At 37.7% G+C, this 23,807-nt stretch overlaps 1 protein-coding gene across 1 annotated transcript in view; it reads right to left on the bottom strand.

Annotated features, from left to right (window-relative positions):
- Positions 1–23,807, bottom strand: part of GPC5 (glypican 5) — a 736,580-nt gene that overhangs the window by 579,396 nt on the left and 133,377 nt on the right. Inside the window, exons 4-5 of the mRNA XM_054188939.1 lie at positions 15,485–15,618; positions 11,378–11,503 (exon numbers count right to left, since the gene is read on the bottom strand). Coding sequence (XP_054044914.1) covers positions 11,378–11,503; positions 15,485–15,618 — 260 coding nt within the window. The remainder of the gene's footprint in view (positions 1–11,377; positions 11,504–15,484; positions 15,619–23,807) is intronic.

Raw genomic sequence — 23,807 nt, 5'->3', positions numbered from 1 at the left:
TTTTCTGGCAAAATATCTCAGACACTTAGGCGTAATGGTTCTGGATCAATCTCCCAGGTTTAACACTCAGTGTTTAGGGTATTTTGGTTTTTAATCTCAGCATAGATACTTGGTATTTGTTGTTTAAATATATCCGAGTTTCTAGCTATTTTAAGCTTAGATACATAAATTCTACCACTACCTTTAGCCTGATGCCCTTTACAGCCAAGGGGGAGAAACAAGTCCTATCTAGGAAGCTCTGTACAACTATTTAAAGACTAAATTAATTGCATCCTACAAGGGTCCATTTATCTCTTTACTGAAAAAGAGGCCAAGAGGCCCACTTAGATGTGCGTCTCTTCACAAAAACACCTGGACTAGAAGAGATGAAGAATATCACAAGTTTTAATATGGCAAGCTTTTATTAACGTAAGAGATAAATGCGTTTTAAAATTAACATGACAGAGATTCAGGTCTCACACTCCTTATGAGGAGAAACTATGTCTTATTACACAGCAGTATGGTATAGTGCAATCCCTCCATCCGTAGGCATGGGATTTTCTCAAATATTCATAAATATTAGGAATCATAAGTGATTCCTAACAGTTTGAAGGAAGGTCTTGCTGGTACTCCTGCCTATTACAGGCAGCTGAGAGGTCTCTTTTATTGTGGAAGGAAAACAGTTCATTGTGAGTTTGGACTGTGTTTTATGCTTCACATTTTCTTTCTCTGCCTCATAGGTATGAAGCATGTATTTGGGACGAATCTGCACAGTCTCCTGTTGCATGAATGTAACAATTTAATTCTGCTGCTTTGATCCATTCTTCATAATAACTTCTCTCGTGAAATCTTAGGCACTAGTTGAACAAGAAAACCTTTCAGATCTGGACATGGCTATTCACACTAGTGCTTGACTGGCTCATTTACTAAGCCTGCAGCATCACATATATAAGCGTGTTGAATTTCATTAGGTTTTGCTTCAGTCTTTTTCAGAGATAGCTGTCGCTGAAGGACTCATAGCAGATACGGGCTTGTCTGTATGGCTAAACTCAAAACATCTCTTGGAACATATTAAAGATGCAAATGCATTAACTGGGCTAGCAAAACATCATTAAATTTCTGCGTGGGATACTACACTTTCATAATTAAAATTCTTTCTGAATTAAAGCAGCTTCTGTTCAGTTTACTCATTCAATGAACTGAGTGAAAAATGAGCTAACATCACTGATTTCTAAATTCAGTCTTCATTAATTCAGCTTAATTTTCCCAAGTCCCACATGTGGACAAGTGCTAAAAAAGTTTGGCCCTGAGAACGCAGAGTTAGAATAGAAACAGTTAGAACAAAATAGGCATTTTAATGAATATAAGGCAACTTGTGCCTCCCATCATATAATTCTAAAGGAATATAAGAAGAAGCTGAGCTGCTAGGGAAGATAAGAAGCCATAACTTTTATAAAGGAGAACAGACGATATGGTATTTTGAAGTAGATGCTCATAGACTCACAGTTGTGAATGGCAGATTAGTTTTACTTCATTAAAGAGGAGATAATGATTTTTTTAACTACAAAAGCAGCAAGAAGAATTTGATACAATTGGAAAGAATAATACTCATTTCTAGAAAAAATAATGAGTGAACTCGTTCTTTGAACGCATTAATAAAATTATATGAATATCAATTTTTTATCATCTGTATTACATAAATGACATTAACAAAATTAAATTGTACACATAATAATCTACAGAATATTAAACAAATTAGGAGTCTATAAGAAATTTTTTTCTTACATAGAGAAAAACTTACTGCAAACTTTCATAAGACACATAGGAAAAACCAGTGGTCTTCCCGTGAGACTCACAACCAATTTCCAGATCGCTAAAATCACCCTGCTTGAGTATCTAAGTAAGTCAGCTGTGAGAATGCAGAAAACAAAAACCCCAGCATAATCTAAGTTCCAGTAGCAGATTTTCACAGTCGGTGCAGGATGCTCCATGAAAAACTGACCTATAGCTGTCAAGAGAAAAGTCTTCAGCAGATGCAGCGTAGCAATATGAAGGTTGAAAGGAACCTGTAGGTGCCGCGGTGCTGAACACCAGTGCTCAGAAGTTTCCTGGAGGGACTGGTAGGGCTGCAGTGTTTATAGAGGACTGCTGTGAACATTACAGCGAAAGAGGACCCCATAGAAGACATTTCACAACCCAAAATATGGTTTAAATAATTCACTGAGAACTGCTGTATTAAATTGCTGTGGCTAGAGGTGATAAATAATTTGATTTTAGAAATATAAAATGTTTCAGAACATCACTGCGTGAAGGGGCCCTCACTGTAAAATATCACTAAACTTATTATTTGAAAGGTATCCTGTATATCAAAGTTGACTTCAGTTAGATCATATTTCTTTTATAAGAACCTCAGTGAGGCGCAAATACACAAATCTTCTGTCTAGTATAATCTGCTATGATTCATAGTTATTTAGTTTGTTAGGCTTATTTTTGCATTATGCAGCAAAGTCTCTTACATGAGTTTTCCTTGGTATTGATATGAAATCTTATTACACAAAAAGGAGATGACAGATTTTGGGGGGTTTGCCTCTTTTGTTTCATGTCATAAACTATGGTAAAGTAGTTCTCCATTCCCTAGGAAAACCTCTAAGACTCATTAGATCACTAATACTAAATTCTGGAGTAAGTCTACTTTTCTGCAGCTGTGTAAAATGAAAGAAGAAAACACTCCAAAATGAAGGTCTGATGATGCCGTAATTCAGACTCTTAGAATGTACTTGTTCACCATTCGTTCTCATGCCTATCTTTCAACGGTCTTCTGTGACTTTATAAACGCCCTTATTCATTTAGCGTGGCTCTAATCATGTTTTTAAATTTAAAAGTCAATACATTTCTGTAAATTATTACCAGCTTAATAAAAATTAATTCACCCAGTGTAAGAATCCTTCGATCATAACCCCTGCAGTGCATGACAAACGGCTCAAATGTTTCTAGGACAAACACTCCAGAAAATTATATATTTCCTAAAGCAAACAAAAGGAAACACAGATACTATATTTTGAGGCAATCAAATGAATAGATATTTTGCTGCTTTTACGTAATTGAACAAATTCCATCCTGAAGTGTCATGAGATTTATTTACGCATATATTGAGAACTGGTATTACCAATATTAAAGCAGGAATGATTTTATTTTTATATCTCAATACAAAATATTGAACAAACCCCACAATTAATATAAGCAAAGGGATCACATGCCATTTCATTTTTTCCCCTAATGTCAGACTTGGACCTCCTAAAACCAACTGACATGGGGATCTGAATTTTATTATATAAACCACCTAGTTTTTAGATAATCTATCATCAAGCCAGTATTCTTCTTTCTACTAATTTTTGTCTTTCTCTGGAATAAATAGTTCAGATTATATTCTCCACTGTAATTCCCAAATTCATTAAACTAACCTAAAAAGAATGCTTAAGGTTTCTCAAAAGAAAAGACAACAGAAAATTACTTCCAGAAAACCAACAACTAGAATAATATAATTATTTTTTATTATTCAATTACATGTGAATGCCAGAAATAGAAATTACTTTTGTTTTCTACATTGACACACAAAAATTTATCATAAGCCCCTCCCATTCTTCTGACGAGCAAAGTAGGATCAATGGGAAATTATTGTGATGGGGTGGGCAGTAGTAAAACCAATGGTGTTGCTGATCAGTCATCGAATATATCCTGATGTCAGCGTTTTTCCAAATGAAAATGTATAAAGTGTAATGAAAAAATCCTCCTGAATTCAGGGAGGACCCCATGTTCTTCTATCCCAGGTGACCTGATTTTTCATTACAGCCCAGGTGCCGTATGCTGGTGACTTCATTTCCAAGCATCCCTAAAGGGGCAGCAGCAATTCAAAACAGAAATACTTCCGATTTCAGGCATTTGGATTTAATAATTTATTTAATTTTCATTTTCTTTACAAAACAATCAGCCTACAAATATCTTTGTCCACTATTTACCTCTTAAGTTGACTCGGTGTTTTAGTATATGAAAACTTCTGGTTAGCTTGCTGTGGAATGCTATTGGTGCAAAGATTTTATGTGCTTATGGGAAGCCTGTATATTCACAGTTCTGGGTCAGTCATTTCCAGATTGTGACGAAGCACATATTTACAATTTTTCTCTATGCATCTGTCACTGGTCCTTGTTGCAACAGTATGTTAGGCAAAGCAGTAAGAGACATAATGGGCTGTTCCTACATTTCAAGTTGCTAAAGCAAATCTTTTGCATAGGTGGCAAGTGGTGCCTTTGATGGCAGTTTACATTCTGCCTCATTAAAAAGCAATGAGTAGCTCAAATAGAAGAAAACTATGAGGAATTAAATAATTCTCCTTATATCCCCATTTATCTTCTTCTGTTGGCTAAGAATGGATTCAGGATTGTAGTCTTGTTTCAAAATATTTAAGAATCAAAAGAGAAAATTCCTTTCCTCAGCCTAAGAGCTGTGCTAAAGCTAAGCCTTTATTAGATGATAGATGCTTATTATAATCACTTTCTAATGACGTGTTCAGCAATTAAAATCAATCATGCTGTTAATTCCTCTTAATTGGGATACTTTAGATATGTGTTACATACGAAACTGTTCCTTTCAAACTTGATTAGCTGTTTTTAATAATCTCCCTTACTCTTGCATCCATCAACACAAATAATTTTACTATTTTCTTCTCTCACATCTATTTTTATTGCAGTGGAATCACTGGCCTCAAGATGTACAGTACATATTCTGCTCCCCTCTGTGGACTTTTAATCCACCTCTCTTCACATTCTAGCCAGGCATTCTGGACTACCAAAACTGCATGAATGTCAGCTAAACCACTTTATCTTCGTGAATGAGAACAATCTCAGTTTATTTGCACAATTCCCATTATTTTAGCTTTAATGCTAAGATGCCACTGAAATTCTGGACTGTTGCATGCAATTCTTCTTGTATGCTTTGGCAGCTGTCCTTATTAATTTATCAATTGCAATTTCTCTTTTTCCGTTGAACCCAATGAATCCTATAACATTAAATTCCAAGCACCTTCTCTCTGGCACTGTTATGCCTTTAAAACTGAAGTTTGAATTTCATGCCCAGCAACTGTAGTCACACAATTGGGTAAAATAGTTGAAGGGCTGAAGACTCCTCTGAGATGTCGTCTCCCTCCTCCTGCGGTGATATGGACCTTGCGAGAGTAATCTTGCTCCTGTAAGTCCTGCCCGCTACCAGTCTTATCTGACATGAACACAGGAATTTGAGGATTCTGGTCTCAGTTTTGATAAAAGCACGAGCCTACACCATGTCACAGGCTAGGTTCAGAACAATTTCTAGTTTCAGAATCAAGGGACATATTGCCATGACATTCTGATTTTAAAAAAGAAAAAAAAAAAAGAAAAGAAAAAAAAAGGCTTAAACCAAAAAGGAAACAGCTGAAGCATATGAAATGTAAACCATTAAGTAAGCTTTCATTTTGATAATACCCTCTTTTTCTTTTTCTGACCTTTTCCCATCCAGGCTTGATAATCTCTTAGATGGTATTACAGACAGCAAAGGCTATAAGATTTATCTGAGATATGATATTGCAGCTGTTAAAATCTTGAACTACTTCCTTTAGAAAAATGCACAGAAAAGGAGAAAAAAGAACTGCAAAGATTTTTTTAGAACATATCTATCTTCTGCCTCCAGGGCTTATTGCTACTTGCAGCTTGAAACACAGATACAGCAAACAGTCTGAGCAATCTCTTCAGGTCATGATACACTCACACCAGCATCGTGGAGCTTATGATATTGCTTTCCCATGTCAGGCCCAAAATTGCAATCGTCACCAGCTATGGCACGTGATTTTTAAATAGAAGGTAAAACCAGACGGAAGTAAGGAAGACTCTCAAAACAGATAAAACATATTTATCTTAACTAATTTGAACAATACAGACTTGCCCTGCCCCATACCAGGAACACTGCACAGATGAATTCACCAATATCTTTCTTTATTACTATAATGGGGGGGATGGGGGGACAGGAAGCAAAAAAAAAAAAAAAGAGAGTGAGAGTACAGGTTGAGGTGTTCCTCAGTATTTACAGAGAAATGCGATGATGCCTGCTCAGGTCACTATTGCTTCTAAAATGTCACAGTATCCTGGGATCATGGCAACAGAAGTTGAGCAACACAGGATTTAGATAATCCTAGATTCAGAATCAGAGGGCTGGAGGAGATTTTAAGAGGTTATCCAATTTATCTTCATATCTCTAAGGAAAAATTGGCTTTTGCTGCATCATTTCTCAGTGATTAGCCTTGCCTGTTCTTAAACATCCGCCTTCAGGCAGACGCTGGACCCCAAAACTACCTATTTTTGCCTGTTATTGTCCTTGCCACTAGAAAACTCTCCCTAATATTTAATCAGAATATATTTTAAATGTTTACTACGTGTCCTAGCCATTATGGAAGCAGATAACAGATACTTTTCTTCCACCTAGCAACAGCCTGTTTGCACTTTGCATTTTCTCCTTACAGTTTTTCTTTTCCAGGTTAAACAAATCTAATTCTTTGACTCTGTTTTTTAAATGGAGTTTCCTAGGTTCTCAATTCATCTTATAGTGCTTTTGGGAACACTCTTCGAGTATGCCACAGCTTTCCTGAAAATGCTAAAATTGGGCTCAGGCTGAGTTTCATCAAGTTCATTTTGAATTGCGTATCCTGGTTTTTGCATGTTATTAGTGCCTTCTGATCTGGTTTGCCAGCACAGTGGTTAGGCTCACTGCCTCCAGCCCACATTCCCAAAGCCTGACATCTTCATTTCCCTTCACAATATCCCTAAACACACTCACTTCCGACGTTGCTCGTCACCCATTGGATCTCTTCGCTAGTTGATTGATTCATTGATGCATTTCGAACGCCAATTCCCAGCACAATCTGTGGGGCACATCAGGAACCTTTCTTGCTCAAACACAACCTCCTTGTTTCTGAATTTGCAGATTTTGTTTGTTTGAGTGTGTTTCTGAGACTGAATTTGACATTCCATAACCAAAAGAAATCTCCAGGCACCGCACACCCAATGTGCCTTACTTTCATAGCAGGCACACAGACTTGCCTAAGCACAAAAAGAAGAGAGTGCTGATTTTTCCACAGATTAACAGTTCTGTAATAATAATAATAGTAGAAAACCCCTGATCTCAGTCAAAGCACAGGAAAGACTTTTTTTTTCCCCTTCAGTTACAAAAGAACAAGTATAAACAAATAAAATTGAACAGAGGACATTTTGACTGAGTGACAAGGCAAAATGAAGGGGAGGAAGAGGACAGATGTGAGCACCTTCATACAGCTACTGAAGCAGGAGAATATGTACCACAATATATTTAGTGTACTAGTAGAAGTATTGAGATGTAGGAACTAATATGCAGGTCTCATCTCCAGTGGATCACCTAGAGCAACTCAGAGTATTCTAATCTTATGATTTTAATCAGCAATCTGTACCTCTAAATATTGTCTGCATGTCAGCTCTTTCAGGAAGCTAACATTATAATTTTCATACCAAAAATATAAATATATATAAAAAAATACATATGAAACCAAATATTTTAGTAAGGAAATGTATAAGTTAAACTAATATCAAAGTTGTCTTACTTTTAAGATATAGTGCTTTTGTCAGTAATTATAGCTTTAGGTTGATCCACAAATAAGTAAATTGCATTTATTAAGTATTTTTAGTCAAATTAAATTACACTTAAAAGACACTATTGTCTAGAATTTAATAGAATGTTTCATTTCTGTATAAGAACTGAAGTGTCTTATCAATCAAAATCAAATAGTATAGTATACATATATCCAACTGGATCATTACAGTTAGTGATGATGTGTCTGAAAGCCTCTGGGTGAGGATTAGGGGGATGGAAAATAAAGATGTAGTGGGTGTCTACTACCAATCGCCAGGATGATAGCACTAATGAGCTGTTTTATAGGAAATTAGGAGAAATTTCTGGATTGGCAGCCCTTGTTCTTATGGGAGATTTCAACTGAGAATATCATACTGCTGAGACAAGCAGGTCTTGGAAATTCTTCATTTTTTGGAGATAACTTCTTGTCACAGGTACCCAGTGAGCCAACAAGGAAACACTGGAACAGGCTTCCTAGACGGGTGGTCGATGCCCCAAACCTGTCAGTGTTTAAAAGGTATTTCGACAGTGCCCTTAATGACATGCTTTAACTTGGTCAGCCCTGAATTGGTCAGGCAGTTGGAATAGATGACCATTGTAGGTCCCTTCCAACCCAAATTCAATTCAATTCAATTCAATTCAATTCAATTCAATTCAATTCTATTCTATTCTATTCTATTCTATTCTATTCTATTCTATTCTATTCTATTGTCGTATTATAGTATAAACATAGTAATAGTATAATAATATAATATAGCAATAACTAAATATAATAGCACCAGTTAATATAACAATATAGGTTTGAAAACATATAACATATTAATAGTAAGAGTATAAGCAGCCAAAAGCAATGATACAAGAACACTGTTCTTGGGAAATCTGTAATTACAAGATGCTAATTTCAATTTGCTACTGAAACATTTGATAGGAGTAGTATAACGCATTTGGGGAAGGGCGGCAAAACAAAAGCCAGGAGGTAAAGTTGAGATTAAATCTGAAAGAAAGGAAATGTCATCCTGAGAAGATCATTGAAACCTTAGGACACAGATTTCCAATGAGACCATCAAGGGAGTCAACCTCTAATCGGGCCTTGGTGCTGCTGTTGGTGCTACCATTGGTGTTGCAACTGGACTACCCAAAAAGATAAAGAGAAGTAGGCCTGTGGGTGTTTGTTGAAAGCTTATCCATGAAGTTTCCTTAGGTATCTTTAATCAATAAATTACAGCTCCTACCTAACCTTTTTAGAGATACCTGAAGGTGCAGGCCTTCAGTGTTCCTTCTATTTGGTACCAGCTATCTCCCACTTTACTAACTCACCTCACAGCCTTTTGCCACCTTCCTTGATATGAGCTTCGATACTACCTACTAATACACGCTGTACTAACATAAAATCATAGAATCATTTAGGTTGGAAAAGACCCTTGGGATCATCGAGTCCAACCATCAACTCCACTCTACAAAGTTCTCCCTTACACCATATCCCTTAACACCACATCTAAACGACTCTTAAACACATTCAGGGATGGTGACTCCACCACCTCCCTGGGCAGCCTATTCCAGTGTCTGACCACTCTTTCTGTGAAGATTTTTTTCCTAATGTCCAGCCTAAACCTACCCTGCTGCAGCGTGAACCCATTCCCTCTTGTTCTATCGCTAATTACCTGTGAGAAGAGACCAGCACCAACCTCTCTACAATGTCCTTTCAAGTAGTTGCAGAGAGTGATGAGGTCTCCCCTCAGCCTCCTCTTCCTCAAACTAAACAGTCCCAGCTTCTTCAACCGCTCCTCATAAGATTTATTCTGCAGGCCCTTCACCAGCTTCGTTGCCCTCCTCTGCACTCGCTCCAGCACCTCGATATCTCTCTCGTATTGAGGTGCCCAGAACTGGACACAATACTCAAGGTGTGGCCTCACCAGTGCTGAGTACAGGGGGACAATCACCTCCCTCCTTCTGCTGGTCACACTATTTCTAATACAAGCCAGGATGCCATTGGCTTTCTTGGCCACCTGGGCACACTGCTGGCTCATGTTCAGCCGCTTGTCAAGCCCCAGGTCCTTTTCTGCCAGGCAGCTCTCCAGCCACACTGCCCCAAGCCTGCAGCAATGCATGGGGTTGTTGTGGCCCAAGTGCAGGACCCGGCACTTGGCCTTGTTGAAGCACATTCCATTAACGTTGGCCCATCGGTCCAATCTATCCAAGTCTCTCTGTAGAGCCTCCCTATCCTCATGTAGATCAACACTCCCTCTTAGCTTAGCGTCATCTGCAAACGTGGTGATGATACACTCTATGTCCTTATCAAGGTCATCAATAAAGATGTTAAACAGAAACAGTCCCAACACTGAGCCCTGAGGGACACCACTTGTGACCGACTGGCTGCCAGCTGGATTTAACTCCATTGACCACCACTCTTTGGGACCGCCCATCCAGCCAGTGCTTGATCCAGCAGATCGTATGCTCATCCAGGCCATGGGCCGCCAGTTTTTCCATGAGAATTCTATGGGGGACAGTGTCAAATGCTTTCTGAAAGTCTAGGTAGACAATGTCCACAGCCTTTCTCTCATCCAATAATCGGGTCACCTTGTCATAGAAGGAGATCAGGTTCATCAGGCAGGACCTGCCTTTCCTAAACCCATACTGACTAGGCCTGATCCCCTGCTTGTCCATCATATGACCTGCAATGGCACTCAAGATGATCTGCTCCATGACCTTCCCTGCTACCAAGGTCAGACAGGCCTGTAGTTTCCTGGATCCTCCTTTCTGCCTTTTTTGTAGATGGGCGCTACATTTGCTACCCTCCAGTCCATTGGGACCTCCCCAGTTAGCCATGACTTCAGGTAAATAATGGAAAGCAGCTTGGCGAGCGCATCTGCCAACTCTTTCATTAAAAATATATTATCTCAAATACAAACACATGTCATGGTCTTTATAAAAAAATTGCAATGAACCTTTTTATATTTTGGTCTCTGTTATCACAAAGGCTTTCTGCTCAGAGAAATACTTGTTGTGGTGATGACAGCAATAAAGCAAAACCATAGAGATCAGCTCTCTGAAAATCCTTCTGACACCCACAAATGCTACTGTTTTGTAAGCTGTGAAATATATTGATTCCAGAGATACATGTCCAGGAGAGTAGCAGTTTATTATTATCTCTTCTTTGCCATTGCTGCTGAATGATGTCTCCCAAGACACTGCATACATAAAACTATACATGTGTTTCACCCTTAAAATGTTTTATCTTTGTGTTTTAACTTTTAGCTCTCTCCTGAGAAACCATATATATTAGGAGATTACTGCATTCTTCAGAGCCAGGGAAGCTTTAAGCAAATAGCTTGAGTCTGTTATCACATACTCTGTATTAAGAGGAGCATTTTATAAAGGTCAAGATCAAACAAAAATCCATATTCTCTTTCTCCAACTGTATTTTGTAAATGCCAGTCCAGCTTCTTTTCCAGTATATGTTTAGGTGCCATAAATTTGAAGAAGAAATGTCTGACAAACAGTAGAATTCTCTTTTGCCTCAAAATAGAGATGCAGGGAGATTATTTTTTTTTTACTGTTCATGGGTGAAGCCTGAGAGAAGGAAACCCACGTTGATTTGTTTTTTGAACTAACCTTGACACATGCCTAGGGAAGCAATGTACTTGACTACAGTTGGAAGAGAACTTAGAGAAACACAAAATACAAAAGAAAAGACAAAAGTGAGTGAGAAAGGTACCTTCTTACAACATCTTCTCCATTCCAACATGGGAGTCCATCAGCAGCTGCCAACTCATTACCGCACAGCTGATCAGCCAGGCCGCCGTAAAATGCTCTGTAGAGCCGGAGATGGCTGATAAATTCTCTGCACGGGGGAACACAGGAAATAATTGGCAGTGTCAATCAATAACATTAAACAGTACTGCTGTTACACGTTTCTACAAGAAGATAAAGAATGTGCTTATTCTATTACTCTCCATAGGTTCCAATGATTTTATAAATCAATTTGTCAATTTCCTGTTAGATAAGTTTGATTCTCTCAGATACACTTCAGGAGTTTGGAAAGCTGATACTCTCGTTGGTCAAAGTAAGAAAAAAACAACTTTACTCATCCTCTAGAACAGGAATTATTTTCCTCCAACCTGAAGTTTTCTTGCATAGTTGTGATACAGTTTTCAATGTTACACTTGTACAAATATACCAAAAAATGGTCCAAAAAAAAAAGCAGCATAGCAAATAAAAAAATAGGTGCATAAGTCATCTGTTTTTCAAAAGTCCTATCAACTAGTCCCCTATAAAGTCCCCCCTACAAATACTACAAAGAGTGTTTGTTAGAATTATGGAGCAACTCATGATTTACTTAAGATGGGTTTAAGATGTAGGTGTTAAATATTTAGTGGATATTTAAATTACTGTCTGAAAAATCACATCAGTTTTATCATGTGCTGTTTTGGTAGGTTATAAATTATGTATTGCTATTTTAAATAATTTTCAAGATGCCCAGAGCTAATGATAAGGTTTTGTACTTAAATCAAAACCAATGAATGACTTTTCACTTAGTATGTTTGTAACTGGATTATGATATTCATGTTTATAAATTGCTTGCTTATGTACTGAAAATCTCTTCCTGGGAGACCCATTCCTGCTGTGTAAAATTAAAATAATTATTCATTCTAGTTTAGAACATCACACTGTACTGAGTTATCTATGACCCACAGGCACAAAGAAAGGCACCAGCAAACTTCTTCTATGGTGTCTGTAGTTGTGAAAAAATGCCAGAAATATTCTATACATTTCCTTATATTTAGTCAACGTAGGCCTAAAATGGCATAAGGAATTAAATTGTTAAGTATTATTTACTCCAAATTAAAACAGATAAAATATGAGTGATTATATACAGTCCGTCATTTTAAAAGCCACGTGTTGTTTCTTGTAATTGTAGGGCAAATATTTTACACAAACCACAGTGACTTAAATTCACTATGCCTATTAAATGTGACATGAGTTCCCTACTGAGTCTAAAACTGCAGTTCTGAAAATCTCAGGTAAGGTCAGTTTTAACTATGCATCATATAACTGTCTCTGCGCAATATATTTTAAATATATAAGTATGATTCACCCACACTCTCCCAACCATGAATAGTCATATCTTGTGTTTCTCCATCCCCAAAATTGCATCCAGTATGCACAGTATGTTTGCAATTTTCCTCCATTTCCCTTTGAGTGGGATTGATTTTGATTTTGTCTGTGCTTTGGGTTCATATTCTGGATGAAAACTACCGTTTAGAGAGTCCTCTCATAGCAAACAGTTGGAATTTCTTCTCCTGCACAATCAATCCATGTATAATGGAGAAATTGAAATAAACACAGCTACCATAATATCTTGTGACAAACTGCATTCTAACAGAAAGGTCAGTTATTCAGCTTATTAGTAAATATATCCTGAGGCAAAGATAAAGTTAATACAGAAGTAATAACTGATTTCAGCCCCTGTTGATGTCTGACCAAAGTAGTTAGAAAGGCAGATGGTATGAATGTCAATTTTCACATCATCATCTTCTAGACCAGATAGCATGTAATTATAGGCAGCCGAGCACAAATGTGCAATTACAGTCAGTTGAAGCTGCAGATACTTCTTATCATTTATTTGGAAATTTTCATTTTCTTTACAATTTTATTCTGCTGGCTAAAAGCTGTCTGCAATTTTAAGTTTTGGAGGGACATATACTTTCAAGTTTGTCTGTTACTATGGAAGGTTCTGCTTAGATTTTTTTAAATTAATCTGAAAATTTTTGGTGTCAATAGCACAGAGAAACTTCCTTTTCTTCTTGTGCCACATAGTACCAGAAAATACCATCTCAGGTCTGATGGTAAAAATAATTTAGGAGAAGTTCAGGCAGAGGCTGTCCAACATGCACTTTGAAATGTAAACTTTCATCTGGAGATGCATTTGAAAAATATTAGGAAATTAGGGAACTCTAAGGAGTCGCTCTTTTTGTTCATTAGTTTTCCCTAAGATAACTGCCATCGACCAAGTCTACACAGTTTAGGAGAAACCTATTCTTTTCTGCTAAAGCCTGTGAAAGATGCTGAGAGCAACCTGCTGCCAGAAGTTCATGGGAGGTAAATAAAGCAGAGTTAGACTCGGAGAACAGCACTTCCTCAAAAGCAGACTGCGAGCACTCGCTGAAGTAGCTCTTCCATGTGAGGAATTGTTACAGTTGCCATGGGAATATAAAGTGAAATATAAAGCGATTGTGACTAATAAGAAAGGAGGTGATCCGAGGCAGCAAATGAAGAGGATATCAACTATGAAGCTGTTAAAACAGAAATCTATGTCAGTGGATCTCAAACTTCCCCCTGCCCCGCGCCGCCTTTTGGTGTAGCGTCTGTTGCATGCCATAAAATGTTTCCAGCATCTCAAGCAGGGGGGAAGTCATGGGAAAACAACATTGCTTTGTGCTGCCCACTGCCTCTGGTGTCCCTTCAGATCTCCTTTTGTGCAATCTCCCTGAGGTCAATCCAGACACCACTTATTTTGAAACACGGAACTGAATTAAGTGAGATTTTAGAACACGATTTCATGTTTGCAGAGTGCTAGCAATAGGAAAACATCAAGAACTTGCTTAGCTACACAAAAGAGAGAAAATGTGCCTGTATAATGGGTATTGCCTGATGAATTTCTGTGCTGGCTAAAGCAAACGTCTGTTTTGCATCTCTTTCCCTTCCCACAATGTTCTCTAAATCCTGTATCTGGTGTTTTTTTCTCCACTACTTGGAACCTTGCACTAACTAGAATGGTCTGCCTTTGAAGCTCAGAGGCACCTTTTCTTCTCCAGACCTCAGGAGTGAGCAGTTATTCCCTGCAATTCTCTCACTTCAGTTTCCTTCTGCACTGCAGATTGAAATAAAAGGAAAAAGAGGACAAAGAAAACCTCTCTGTATTTTAGCAAACACTGTGATAGAAACAGAATTTCTGATTTTAACTTTGTATTTTATTTGCATAACTCTTAGTCTCAAGCGTAATACTATCTTTACTCCTTACAGTGCAACTACTTCTTACAGTCATTAAAGACTTGATTCATTTTTCCAAAGACAGCTTGGCCTTTGAGATGCCCTCAGCTGTCCAAGATACCTGCAGAAGGCTGGAATATATGATATAATATACAGGACACCTGCATCCTTCTTGGCAGCAGATCAGTTGGGATACCCAGCTTAAAGACCTAGCTCATATGCAGTTAGGCAAATATTACCCTGTAATGCTCAGACAGGGATAAATCAAACCTCTAAGCCTTTGCAGTCACCTGAATTCACTATATACTAGCAGAGTCAGAGAAAAAAAAAAAAATAATCAACTGGACTTGCTTGAACAAGGATTTCAAGATTTAGCCCTAAATGCTTAGTCGTCTCATTTTTCACAGTAGAAAGGTATGTAAGAACAGTCATTCATTTTTTTCTGTCTGATCAATTTAAACAAATAGTCTTCTGACTTCTTGACAGATTTAATAATGCCGGCTGATGTGCAAGTTAAATGCAATTTGAAAATTTACACATAAAGATAGAGCCAACATTCATATTTTATCAGTGTTACCCACTCTTTTAAATACTTTAAACCACACCAAATGACCCTGGTCATGTGTCCATTATTTCAGAAAACAAAATCTAGTCATGAAACTACTCTTTCCAAAATGTACCAGAGTAGATTGTGTTGCTGAAATGCTTCATTCTTTGCAGTCTTTATTCATTCTCTAGTAATGCATGCCATTGCATTGAATATAATCTATTCTGTTGTAAAATTAATGGCTTACTTTATTCTTTCTTTCTGGCTGTAAAACTAATGTCTTACTTTCTTCTGTTGGTGAGGGTTTCTTCACTGTCTCTTGAGAACATCTTCAATCCCTGATTATCTTTGTTCTGATCAAAGGAGCAACCTGGAGACTGCGTAGGCTTCCTTATAGGAGGACCACATACCTTGTTCACCTAAAAGGTAAAAAAAGCCACAAGAAAAAGGAAAGAACACATGTAAACAAAAATTATTATGTATCTCTCAATTCAGTTTAAGTCCATTTTAATAAGAAAGAGAGTTATGTGGACATAAAGCTAAGAAAAATACCATTAATTATCATACTTCTCAACACTATATGCATAATGACTGCAGTAAACACATAACTAGTCATTTTACAGTAGAAAAAACCCAAACAAAATCACTCCTTTTGAAGGAATACCCGGTGTATAATCAAGTCACCACATGTATTTTATTGGTTGTGGCTTTTTTTCTTCCTGTAAGGCAAGTGTGTTGCTATGCAGACAGTAACTGCAAGCTCAGAGAACATGATGTGTTGTGAACAGTGGCATATTACCATTTTTTCTGTATTACCCCCCAATCAGATTTTTAATATGCATTGAACTTTGTGATTTCTTTCAGGGTTGATGAATTATTATGGCATGTTCAGCACAGTTACCCAGAGCATATAGTGAACAGTTAGCATGGTGGAAACTAGCATTACAACTTCGCAAGATGTAAATTTAATGATCCAAGATGTAAGTTTAATGATTCGGACCATAGATGTTGAAAATATCAAGGGATTTTATATTTCTGGCTTTCTCATCTAGATGTCAATAGACACAAATTCACGTGAACTCCCACTTTCCTCTTTGCGAAACGTGATACCGAGCATTTTGTACAATGGAGGATATCAACTGATGTTCATAGCTCATTATTCTTCCTAGTCAGTAAATAAAAATAATTAGGGTCATACATATCTATTAAATAAGAGATACTTCGTGCTGGGGATCACATAGACGCGATATTAAGCAGACTGAACAGCACATGTCTTGTGTAAGCTAGCACACATGCCCTACTGAAAAACTAATACCGTATGTGATTTATGAAAACTTGGTTTCAATAGGTAGTCAGCCTTTTTAAATGAAAAAGGGAGAGATGAGATTGCTGTTGGCTCTAAGACAGGGATCCAATTTTTGAAGCAGAAATATATTCAAAATGCTACCATAAGAAATAGGAAAGGGTGCATATGTTATACAGCAAGGATTATTGTTTCCTGTTGCATTTAGATCCCCAAATGTAAGAGCAGAGAAAGCAAATAAATCTCATGTTTCAAGTTACCACGACACACATTAAAAAAAAAAAGTGCAGGTCTTAGGGACCACCTTTCCAGCTAAGAACTGCTGTAATGTTAGTTAAGAAATACATTTAAAATTTAAAATGAAATGAATGTATCTAATTTTGATGAGTGAGTTTGTTGTTATGCATGGTTTAAGTGGTGATAATGAAAGACTCATTGAATGTACTTGCTTAGGCCAGTCAAAAAAGAAAGAATCAGCATTATTACTGTATATAGAATCATAGAATAATTTAGGTTGGAAAAGACCCTTGGGATCATCGAGTCCAACCATCATCTCCACTCTACAAAGTTCTCCCTTACACCATAATAAGGTGGAATAAGCGTTCACCTTATGAATTGAAAGTGAGGGTAAAGCTGAAGGTGAATAGTCCTTTCTGGGTGCAATTCACATGTCTTAATTTAGGCATCCAAGTTATAGTTTGAATCCCCTTCAAATGAGGGGCATGAATTTACCTACAAGATAATTGTCCTTGGACATGTGGCCAATGTCCTTTAAGGGACTTAATGGGATACACTTTAAATATCACTTGAAGTAGTCACCTCACTATTTCTTATCAGAGGCAGTCTCCCCTTGGAGAGCGTGTCATTATGACATTTATTCTTGTCCTCAAATTCAGTTTAAAATCTCCCTTGCACTTTTCCCACTATTTCCCCCATTAGCTCTTCTTCAGAGCACGCTATCCCATGCTCTTCACACGATTAACGGGACTCCAATTTCACCCCCATAAGTCCCTATGCTCTTTCTAGGCTTCAGCCATCCTTGTGTGGGTTCATCACTTCAGTGCTGCATTTCGCCAGCCTCTGCAGCATTCCATCCCACCAGCCGCTCTACACCAATATAATGCATAGCTACCAGAGACAAAAAATGCTCTTTTCCTTTTATTTGTCTCAATTTTTTCATATTCTCTTATGCTCACTGATGGGACATGGGCAGCATTATGCTTATGATCAGCTTTTAGGACAAAGCAACTGATGGTTTGGGTTGCCTCAGTTCCAGCTTGTCATACACTGTTCAACAAGTCTTTGTCTTATCAAGAATAAAAATAAGGGTTTAACAGACAGTGAGAGTCAGATCCAGGTGTCTGGGAAGAAGGCTCTGTCTCATGACAGGCATGGATTATGGGTGTAGGTTGTTGTAGGTCTTAGGTGCCTCACATATCTGAAAGAGGCACCTTAGCAGTCCAGGCACTCTCAGAGACTGACTGCAGGGTGGGAGCCTGTGAGGAGAGGAGAAACATGGTGGAGAAACACAGTCACTCGCTAATACAGACCCTAAGCACATGAGTACCAGACCTTTGGGTCAGGGGAAAAAAAAAGAAAGAAAAAAAATCTGCTCCAGTTATAGCAAACTGAAAAAAACATGCATTCAGCTCCAGGAGGAAGGCAGGAGAATCCACAGCCATCTGTATTTCTTGAATTTACAATAAAATCTCATTACCTTTTACTCTGACTAAAATGATCAAATGAAGAAAATAATTTTTACAGTCATAGTGGTTTGGAATATGGATGATATTTGTTTTAGATATATTATACAGTTGCTTCAAAGTACTGTTTAATGGCCTTTCTCTCTGTTTATTCTCTTTGAGCGAGTATCTCAAGAAATGCATTGTGCAATACCAGGAAATTTGCATTCACTGATACATTTAAAAAGAAACCTTAGTTTCGATTACAAAATCTTTCTTAAAAAAATAATCTTGAAACCTTAGTTTCAATTACAAAATCTTTCTTAAAAAATTAATCTTGGGTAAACTTTACATACATATAAATACCATAAAAAAACAGGCATTATCTGAAATGTCTTTTAAGGAACGAATTATTTTTTTTTCCAAAAGCCATTTTTGGAAAATTCTGAAAACCGCCTTAGCTAAATGAGAAGTGTTTGTACAGCACCACGTGCACCTCTGCTGCTCCCAGAAAGAAGTGCCTGACAGTAATCATACTGCTGAGAATGCAGTTCTGTTGATGACAGCAACAACTCTCACAGCTGAAAGTTTTCTCACCAGTCTTTACCAAAGTCACTTGCTTCTTCAGACATAGTTTCTGCAGGATGAGCTACTTCAGCACATACAATGGTATCGTCATCATCTCTCTTACCTTTCTCACATCTCTGATATTTAAGTCCCTTGGACCACTGGCTGACTGACTGGCTTTGTGTGGTGTTGGTTCTTCTTTTTGTGTTTGGTACATCGCACTTGTATTAGTCACCCAACTGAACCCAATCTGTCCTTTTTTTTAACTCTTCACCAGTGGCTGACACTTTTATGTCACTTTTTTAACATGGCTAAACCATTAACTGTATATGCATGCCAAAGAGTACGTTTGCCTCCCTCACTGGCCCAGTCTTCATTGTCACCCGGTTTCTTCAGTAAACTTGTGCACATGAAAAGGTCATACATTCTTATCTTGCCTTCAGGTGCCTGTTCTGCCTGGGAGCCAAATAATTTCGAACCAAAATGTCAGTATCTCATTCCCCAATACACGGCTGATGATAGTCTGAAAAACAGATAAATATACTTTCTGTAGTCATGTCTGCTTTCTTTCAACCCATTCTTTAGGTCTCCAGGAATGCGCACACGGTATCAGTGTAATGCCACTTAGTTGTATTTCCCGTGTTTTCTGAGGGACTACAACTATAACCATTAGCCACATTGTTGCTTAATTATTAGTCTTTGGGCTGCAAAATTAACCTTCCAAGTAAAAATTCATTCAGTGCTATTACCATCAGTCTTGAGAGACACAGACTGGAATCATAACTTTGAGAGAACGGGAATGGTCTCACTAGACTAATGACCTAACAAATGAGCATTTTGCAGCAATATCTGATCAGAAGGTATTCTTACTGTCTGCCAGTTTCACGGAAAGGGTATTCCCACTGAATGCTTCCACAAACTGAGTATTTTTCTTGGCTTCAAACACAAAATCCTAAAAGACAGTATAAAATGATTCTCAAAGGGAACCAAAAATACCCTGAGAAAAGTGAGACTGAAAAATCACCAAAAATATTATTCAGCAGAGAATTACAGATCTCACTGACTTTCAGGAAGAATTAAAGACTGCTATAAATTACAAAAACAGAAAAGTCTCAGCAATTTACTAGGGATTTTTTGTCTTTTTTTTTTTTTCTTTTGGTCAAATGTTCTTAAATACTGCACAATATTTAAGAGCATAAAAAGAAACCTTAGAAAATGATAAAACTCTTGATTTTCACAGTTCAGACAAACGTATTGTCATTATACTCAGCATGCTGTTATTATGTACAATTTGTATGCCACAGTATGATGACTGGGTTAATTAAAAGCTCTTGTAATAACCATGCAGTTAAATTGCAATTAGTGCCACACATGAACTTTATGGCAGTTTGATTTTGCTCAGTGCAATTCCATAAAATGTCTACTTATGGTTACTTACAGTTTGGAAAACCAGTTCATCATAAAACTTTACATTTACACAGGACTGGACAATGATGGGAGCATCATTTCAACAATGGTGGGATACTGTCCTCTAAGTTGACTTTTTTCAGCCACTTTCTTTGGGGTTTTTTCGGGTTTTTTGTTGTTGGTTCGTTTGGGTTTTTTTTCCACTATAGAAATGGTTCTTTCTGGCCTCAGCATGTCTGCTGAAAGAATTTTCAAATGACTGAAGCAAACTGAATGCCCGGTCCTGTGGTGCACTTTCAAACTAGATATGCCAAGTCTCGGTGATTAACTATGCCATAATCTTTAAATGCTGCCACTCTGCCAGGAGTCCTGAGATTCTCTGCTCCACTTTGGTTCACGGGCTGTTGTGAGATATGCTGAAAAGATGATCATCATCTAGTCTTGCAGTGTGTCTGTAGCCTATTCACTAGTTCTTACTGCTGTGCATAGAGTAACAGGGAAGAAAACACTTCTCTAGCTGAGAACCAGAATTAGGAGTATGAAAATTGCTCTTTCTTTTATGTTTAACTGTTTCATGCTTCTTTTGGTAAGTTTAGCAAGTTTTTGATGCATATATATCCAGGATTTCCTCTAAATGGGGTATGTGTCAAGTATTCACTAGTTTATAACACAGTCTCTCAGACCTGTAAGCCATCAGTGTAGCTGTAGTCCGTATAGGCATTTAAAATTGCTTTTATTTAATGCCTGTTTTAGTTAGTGATTAGTCTGGTGGCTTTTTGTTCTAGCTATCAGATCACAAATTTGTCACGACCCCTTACAGTTAAATCCTCTCAAATACTCACGAGCAAATGGACAGACGAAGTCTAATAACTCTAAAACAAAGATAGAATTAGGTGTCAGGGACGGACAGGTTGAAAATACCTTCGTTACAAAAAACGTTGTGGTTAAGTGAATTTGGTTTTATTTTCTAGGAATACACAAGCAAATACTTTCTTCGAGAAACAGATTCTCAATGAATCACAAGCTTTTCCAGCAACAGATTACTAACTAAACCGCCCAAAATGTTCATCCAGAAAAACAGTGCATTAAATGTTTATGAAGTTTCCTCTATTCAGATTCAATCCTTGCAAGCGGATGTGCAATGCTTTCAGGTAGATGCCTGTGTCTCAGAGGAGAAAACAAAGACCGATACAGCATACTCTTTTTTCCACCTCATTCTGCCAGCCAGCCTCTGCGAGCAGCACAGGAGAGGGTGGCTTCCCCGTCACCAGGCAACACACAGGGGTTTGGCACTTTCTGATCATAGAAGCAGGTGAAAATGAAGATTTCTCAAAGTAAGATCAGCTTCTCCTTTTAACTTGAAATAATCTCCAGCTGAGCTCCTGCTGCAGGAGCCAATATATCCACACGCTTGGTGCGAGTTTCACTGGTTTGTCTTCTTCTAGTTAAACCACAAGAGGGGGCACCAGCATTTCAGGATTTCCAAGCACTTAAGGAGGGTTTTATCGTTTGCTGCTTATAAAAGTTGCTTATTTAATATTAAATGTCTGTTGCAAAGAAAAATGTATTTTGGTATGTGAGAGCGTGCACATGTGTGTGAAAGATTGAAGTATTGCCTGCAGAGACAAAATTCTAGTTCTTGAAAACAAGAGCAAGCATTTGGTACTATGGGCTGTTTTTCCTTCAGAACAGGAAAAAGACATTAATGTGATTGTCTTAGGAAAGAGCGATGGAGTACCACCGGTGTTTAAAACACAGGAAAATCACGCAGGAATTGTGTATTATTTCCTTTGTTTCCTTTGCAAATTTTGTGTTCTTCATCTGTGACTAGTTGTCTCCCTTTCTCCACTGTAGACAATACGTCTTAGGCATCCAAAACTCAAAGCAATCTCTAGAGTTACAGCAGCAACTTAATAATTTTATAAATTTCATACTTAACTTTAATCATTTTAAAAATTTGCAAGAGAAGTCCAAGACAACCTGAAAGGGGAAAACATTGTGAATAAGAGACTAGAGAATTACAGAGTAAAGCTGATACTTAGAATAATGCTTACACAAATTATTAAAAACCCAACTTATAATCACCTACAAGACAAATCTTAAATGGACTTGCCAAATAATGATATTTTCAAAGCAATTTTATTCAAAATTGCAATTAAAAGCTCAGGTGACACATGAAAAAGTGTAGTCATAATTTTTCAAGTGAGATAGAGTTGGAAGTGGTTTCAAGCTCAAGAAATAACCAATCCAATTCAAAGCAACCTTATTAAACGTGATAGTTTGTTGCACACCCAACCAGATGGTATTGAGCAAAGATAAATGCAAACTGCAGATATACAAAATGCAGACCCACCAGAAAGGCAGTGGTAGCCTCATCAGAAAAAAAGAGAGGATTACATGTTGCAAAAAAAAGGAAAATAATTTTCTGTGATATATAAATAAAAGTACAACTTGGAGATACTGAATTAATTATTCCACTCTGATTGGCACTAGTGCGGCATCAGTGCCATTGCTGTACACCTTTGTGGGGAAATCTACAGTCAAGATGGAAGACCAAGGAAGACACAAAAATGCTAAGAGTTTGAAAACAATTTTTTTTAATCAGCAATTTTTTTATACAATTTTGCAAAAGACTGCCATCCAAGCCGTTGCATTCTGGGAGCCAGAGTCCACCACTTTCATGTGACTGAGACTCATACCCCCCTCTGACCACTCCATCCACCAAAACCAGTGCTCCAGCCCAAGTTCTCGAGACTGTTCTCGTATCTTGCATTTTTTAATTATCTCTGATTTCCCTCATAATTTTGCATGTTCTGATTGTAAAATAAAGTCTAATAGCCCATTAAATATGAGTTACTTAATATATTTTTAATTTGTGTCTTCTGCTCTTTAATTACTAAAACCTTAAATGGCTTTAATTCTGCTGCTCCTTTCATGAGGGACTAACACTCAGCAAGTCTGGCAGTCAAAATAGTTTCTCCTTCTGAATGGGGGTGGGAGGGAAGGAAATGATTTTTTTTTTTTAATGGCTTAATGTCAGGGGAAATCCTAATGTTCTCAGCCAAGTTACCCTGCAGCCAGAGTACAGCACTGCCAGTTCAAACTCTTCAAAGGCAGTTCAACAAAACTGCTTCTTGTGAGAGGCTGCCAGCTCTCCCGATCCAAGTCTGCTTCAGTGGATGCCAAGGTGTTTCATTTATGTTCAGTGAAAACAGTCTGTGGTTCTCCTCTGAAAAGCAATTATATAAAACCGGCAGTAGCCCTTTCCAAAGATCAGCTGCCTGCGTGTAGTTAGACTGACTTATCTATGCTCTCTAGTGGTTAAAATATACTTTATTGCCCCTCACTTCTGTGTGCCCTGCAAGTAGAGCTCTGACATAGAGGGCCAACATTATGCCTCCTTGTCTCAATTAGGCAGAATTGTTCATTAAATCTAAGTACAAGTCTATCCAGGGTCACCTGTGTAAACCAAAAGAAATTCAGTAGGAATGTGACTGTCAATGAAAGCAGAAATGGGGCGCTCTAACCTTTATCAGGTATGTTTCTCACTTACAAAAAATATATTACAATTTACAATACATAAAGAATTTGTAGAAGCGAAACATGGTGGCTGCGCCAGCATAGCTGCACGATGTGTTTACACTTTGTG

The sequence above is a fragment of the Rissa tridactyla genome, chromosome 1, assembly GCF_028500815.1.
Source record: "Rissa tridactyla isolate bRisTri1 chromosome 1, bRisTri1.patW.cur.20221130, whole genome shotgun sequence".
Classification (NCBI taxonomy): domain Eukaryota; kingdom Metazoa; phylum Chordata; class Aves; order Charadriiformes; family Laridae; genus Rissa; species Rissa tridactyla.
Note: the sequence above shows the minus strand (reverse complement) of the source record. Positions and strands in the feature narration are given on the sequence as shown.